General features: G+C 43.4%; 1 protein-coding gene across 2 annotated transcripts in view; it reads left to right on the top strand.

The window, feature by feature from the left end:
- ADD3 (adducin 3) overlaps positions 1-2588 on the top strand; it is a 98303-nt gene extending 95715 nt beyond the window's left edge. For both annotated transcript variants that reach the window (XM_016212123.2, XM_016212124.2), the window contains one exon: positions 350-2588. In XM_016212123.2, coding sequence (XP_016067609.2) covers positions 350-642 — 293 coding nt within the window. In that variant the 3' untranslated portion in view covers positions 643-2588. The remainder of the gene's footprint in view (positions 1-349) is intronic.
- Positions 2589-6000: the final 3412 nt, after the last annotated feature.

Raw genomic sequence — 6000 nt, forward strand, 5'->3', positions numbered from 1 at the left:
CTTTGAATCAGAAGCATGAAATCTTTTCAATTTTGATTCCCAAATGACCCCAAAATTAAAGAAATATATATGTTGTCTTCTTCATTTATATTGACTTGATGTACAGTGAAACTGTCAAGTCATCAAACTGTACTTACCCAGCCTTCATTTTTTTGGTCTAACAACTTTCCCCTTTATCCTATTTAAGAAAAATTGCCTTATGCTAATAGATCTATAGTCCATTAAAACAATGACCTATCTTTATTGGAATTAAATAATGCCTTAGTATTTTGCCAAAACATTTCAGTTTTGTAAAATGAAACATAGATATTAACTATATAAAATAACCCCAAACCCTCCCCTTTTGTAGAAAACCATGAGCTATTTTCCAAGAGCTTCACCTCCATGGAAGTGCCCGTCATGGTCGTGAACGGCCAGGGTGACATGCACGATGTAGAAGGTGAGCTGGCCAAGCGAGTGAGTCGGTTAACTACGAGCACGACCGTAGAAAACATCGAGATCACCATTAAGTCTCCAGAGAAAACTGAAGAAGTCCTGTCCCCTGAAGGCTCACCTTCAAAATCACCGTCCAAGAAAAAGAAGAAGTTCCGCACTCCTTCTTTTCTGAAAAAGAACAAAAAAAAGGAGAGAGTCGAAGCCTGAGGCCTTTTCATGTTGCTATTACGATGTGACGTTGCACATTTAAGTACCACGTTGAAGGTGATTGTTAGTACACGGTGGTAGGACAGATGGGGGCATGTGGCAAACTGGACTCTGAGAACTGGAAATGGGTTTTACTGAAGAAAAACATTATGGAGAAAAGCTTTCAAATTCATCTCTCATTTTATATGTCAAAAAAAGGCTTTGAAGTTTTAAACAATTGCAAGTTTTGATTAGCTTTACCCTCACGAAGTGTTAGAATTCACCACAAACAGATATCTGTCTGAATTACTTCAGGCCTTCTCTGTAGTATCTGTTGGAAAGAAATTACCAGTGAACGAGGGAGAGAATTTTTATTTCTCTACACCTGCTTTACTTGGTAATCAGATTTTAATTTTTTATCCTTGATTATTGACTGTACCTTTTTGGTTCCCATTGTTTCAATGGGCATTAACAGAATGCTTTAAAAAGCTTCTAAGATAAGAATCTATAGCATTAGTATACACTGGCACATAATTTTTTTAAAAAAAAATAAGAAAGGATTCATTTGGAATTTTATTCATAGTATAAAATTTCCTCACCTGAAGTAACTTTGTTTGCCAAAAAAAGGTCATTTTAGTAAAATATAATTTTTGAAAACTTCCTTTTTTATTCGTTTAGAAAGCCCCTTATTTTTCAACAAAGGGGATTTTGTACATGTAACATGAGTTATTTAGTTTAACTCTGGCAAAAAACAATTTTTGTATGTTGAGATGTTTGTATACCATTCAGTATAAAATGTCATAAGCATATTAGCCAATCATTTAACAACAGAGCAGATTTGAGGCTGCTTGGTACTAAGTATACTCAAATATAATTCAAGAATCCAGGGACTTGGTATCACACGGGGTTAGAGGGTTTAAAGGTATAACTAGGTTCATACTTGAACCTTACAGCGTATTTCTCAGTATCGCGGGTGAATGAAGCAGCTCGCATCTGGTGACCAAATGAAAGGACAGAGGAAAGAGTGAGCAGTGATTCCCTACTGGAATCAGAGGGGTCGTGAAGAGAGTTCTGGTTTGACACTGACTCAGTCACGATAGGATTTGAAGTGTAATTTATTCAAAACAAGTTCCAAATTTCTAAAATTCTGCTTCTCTACCAAAACCATTGTATTTCTTGGTTGATAGTTCAGTTGTAAAGGGTCAGATCCTTTTAACTGACGTATCTTTAGAAGGCAGCACTAGAAGAAATTGGTAGGTCTAACCTCCCTCCCCCAGTGAGAAAACTACCACCTCTTGATTTTTACAAAAATTTTTAATCTTTTCAGTTAACTTTCTAATGTAAATACAGATTTAAACCTAGGCTTAATATAGTTTTTCCCCCTTCACCCAAGTGATGTCACAAATCAATGTAAAATCAATGATCCAAAGTGGTCAGTGGGTAAAAAAAAATCCAAAGTGTTTCTGGAGGGTGAGCTGGCATGTAAAACGTTACATTGATCACAGTGTGTTATGGGCGGGTTCTGTTTGTACATGTATGGTGATGCAAAGTTGAAACAGAGCCGAAAATTTCATTCTAGATCTCACCAACTACTGGAATCAGTGTTTTAATCTCTTAGTGGATACTTTCAACTTAATTCTGTATTTGAGGGTTTTGTTTTTTTATGTTCTACATCATTTATGTTGTATTACAATGTATGTAGAAACAGTAACCTGTGAACTATGCTTTTCCATAACTTTTTAAAAATATATATATCTTAAATGAATGCAGTGTGCATTAATATTTTTTAAACTACAACAGTGAACTATTTGCACCTTTTGCTAATGCCTCTATTTACTTGCTTTGGCATAAAGAATGAGCCAATGAACTTCTGTGTCCTGTGGAAAATGTATAAATGATACCTGATATTGCTCTTAGATGTAATGCTAATTAATGTGAAATCACAAATAAACAGTATTTTAAATAGATGGACTTGGTGTCATGAGCTTTCAACTCACGGTGGTTACTTAGCCTGAGTTACTCTGTGGGCTGCGTTTTATACTGCAGCGAGATTTTGCGTAAGATTGGTGCTTCTGAATAAGCAATGTTCTGGTAAATTTATTTTCAAATCAGTTTAAAGTTAACTATATAAAACCCTGGTTTCAGCTTATATGGAAAGAAATATACTCCAAGTGACCTGTTTTTTGTCTTGATAGAGTATGGTGACCTCCACTGTACCTCGGAGATCTAGGATCTTTGACGGATTTAGCAAGCTCAGTCTGAATTCTGCTCTTCAGATCTATGGATGTAGAATAGAAACTGTTACAGAATATGTTCCCAGTTTCTATATATTACCCTTCTCTTTGATTTTTATGTAACAATATAACAATAAAGAAAAAAGCAGAAGGAATAGAAAAAGGTTACAATTCCACCACAGTAAAAAAAAATTGTCGAAAAAGTTTTTATTCCTTTCCAGCTCCTGTTCGGTGTGTCCCCCCCCCGTCCCCCGTCCCCGGTCCCCCGTCCCCCGTCCCCGTCCGCCCCCCCCCCCCTTTGTATTAAAAATGGAGCGAAAGAGGGGAAATCATGCTAATTAAGGGTTCTGGTTAATTGAAGTTTTTACTATCATTACCCATTATAAAAATGAAGGGTTTGGGCAGAGAAGAATAGATTCATAGTCTTGGGCATATTTAATTATTACCTTGGCTTGTAAATAACCCTGTGGCGAAAAATTGCTGTTTAGAGAGATGCTCAAAGGCCCCTTCCACACAGCAGCAAAGGCCGTTGTCTTGAGCGCTCGCGAGCCAGTGGCAGGGAGGTGACGCCGCCTGTCCCTTGTCCTCTGCGGGCTTTATCTTCACTCGGCCGGGAATAGAACCGACTGCGTCCAACTCGCGCTGGTCTCTCAACACCGACTGTTCCTGACGCAGAAAACAGAAAACACGTCGAGCGGCCGCGTTGGCTAAAGCGGGTTTTTAAAAAGTCTTGTTCGCGGCCACTAGGGGGCGCAAGAGCCCCAACAATCCGGAGGGTCCGCAGTCTCGGCACCGCCCGCCCAGTCACAGACGCGCTCATCCTGGAAGACCCCGGACGGGAACTGGCGCCCCTTTGTTGCTTCTCACAGTCCTCGCGGACAGCTTCCAACGTCTTGTCCCCAGCCGCCAACACCAGCCCCGCCAGCGGGGCTCCGGTGTCTGTGGAACGCAAACACACGGAAGAATGTGGAGGGTGGCCTCAGAAAGGGGCCACGGGGGAAAGTGACCCTCTGGGGAGCCTGGCGCCCCCGAGGGGCAGCGCAAAGCCTCTACTAAGATACTCGCCTGTTGGAGCGAGGGGTGCTGAGAACAGCTGCCCCTCGAGGCTCCGTGCTTCTCAGGCTCCACCCCGTTAGCCTCCCCAGGTCCCAGCCAAGTGGGAGACACCCCAGCTTTGCAGATAACGAGACCAGGGCCTTGCCGAAAATAAAAAGGAGGTGCGGGTATCCCGCCCGCAGGGATGCGGGTTTCTAAATGCCGGGTGCCCTTGGGGGCCGCCCTGCGGGGCTCCAGGGTGCGCTCCTGTGGAGTTTCTAGGAAGAGCCCGGCTCCGTAGTTTGGGCTGCAAGTCCAGCCGTGGTGGCGTCGGGTTTTGATACAAGATACGGGGACAGGCTGGGCACAGGACATGAACTTTCGATTTGGGAGACTAACCCCCCCTCCCCCAACAAATGACCCCAAGGAGGAAGAAATGGGTGGGTGCCTGGGCGCGGGAGTGACCGTGGCGGCGAGAACCAGCCCCGAACCTTCGGCACGGCCCAGGCGCCAAGAGACTCCGGCAGAAGCCCTTTATTTTTCCCCAACGCTGGGGCCAGGGAGAGACGTTCTAGGGCAAGTGTTACTTTAAAAACCTGAAAGACTGTTCAGTGTAAAGAAGCCGTTTTAAAGATGAGAAATACACTGTATCTACTTACAGCGTTATTTACATGAATATACTTGGAGATCGTCTCTGGGAGAAAAACCTCGCGTGCGTGCCGGCGCTGAGAACAGAGATCAGCCTCTGGGAACTTTCGGTAGAGAAAATAATCGGTGAATTCAGTGGTTTCAGATCGAGCTCGTTTCCGAGGTGACCATTAGGGGGCGATCCGGGGCCTGTCTAGTTTTAGTGAATTGAGGGCGCTTCCTTCAGAGTGGCTCTGAGCCCGGCCTTCCCTCTGGTTACGCTCTCAGCCCAGGCGCGGCCGAGGCTGGGGCGTCGCGGGGACCGCGTTTCTCCTTCGTTCCCCGCAGCCCCGTTTTCTTGCTCTGACTTAGGGAGACGCTGCGGTCCTGCCAAGTGCGTGCCTCGCCGCACAGCTCGGGCGGCTGAGCCACGACGCGCCCCGCACCCCGGCTTTTCCGCTCTAGCAGGGTCCCCCTTGGTAGCCCGTCGGGTGGTGACCTGGTCAACACAGTGGATAAACAGATAGATCAATACACTTTTCTAAAGTTCTCTGCAAGCTAATGCTTAGAACTTTATTGTGGGAGTAATGCAGAGGGACGTGTTGCAGGACCAAGCCTGGTTCTCATTTAGCAAGAACTGTTCTTCCTAACATTTCAAGCCGCCTCAATGTTCTGTGAAAGTCTCTGCACTTTCTCAAGTTAACCGTGGCGCCGAGTTCTTTACTGCCGCAGCCTGTATTTTAAATGCTGTTGTTATACCTTAGGTGACATACTGGTTCCTTAGGGTGTTCCGTCCATAGCAAAAAAAAATGTTTTATTTAACAGAAAAGTAGAGGATATATATCCAGTCCACAATTATTTTTAAGGCCTATGTAATTTCTTGACCAAAGCAGTGGTCAAGGTTGTTACGCTAGCTTCTGTTTTCCCACATAAACTACTTTAGGTTTTGTCTTTCCCCAGGGCCAGCCTTGACCTACCTTATAATGTGTTGTGTGTGTGTGTTTTTAAATCCCGCGTTTTCAGTCCAGGTAGCTCTTGTCTCTAGACAAAATAATAGTTCCTTGCTAAACTCCATACCTTATCATCAGTAGTATTGATTTTATTAATCTAATTTGGATTTGCACAGAAGAATATTAAATTTCTAAGAAATTCTAAAAATTTTAAATGTGCTTTTGAAATGACAAATAAGAACAAATATGTAGTACAGAATCTTGTCAAGATTTTTCCTCATTGTTTGTCTACTTATATCAGGCTCCCCCCTCCCCCCCCCCCCAAAGCCAGTACATATGTGAGCCCTGTGGAAAGACCAATTTGGGGTATTAACTAATTGGACGTTTTCAACCAAACAATGTCCTAGCCGGTTGATGTTTAGACTCGAGATTTTCCAAGAAAACCCTTGGATTTCCCAGAGCTGTAATATCCTAGTAGATGGGGTTGGAAATGAGGAAGTGGTGTGCTTATAAAACGCAGGAGTTAAGAGGGA

This window comes from Miniopterus natalensis, chromosome 14 (genome assembly GCF_054644295.1).
Source record: "Miniopterus natalensis isolate mMinNat1 chromosome 14, mMinNat1.hap1, whole genome shotgun sequence".
NCBI lineage: Eukaryota > Metazoa > Chordata > Mammalia > Chiroptera > Miniopteridae > Miniopterus > Miniopterus natalensis.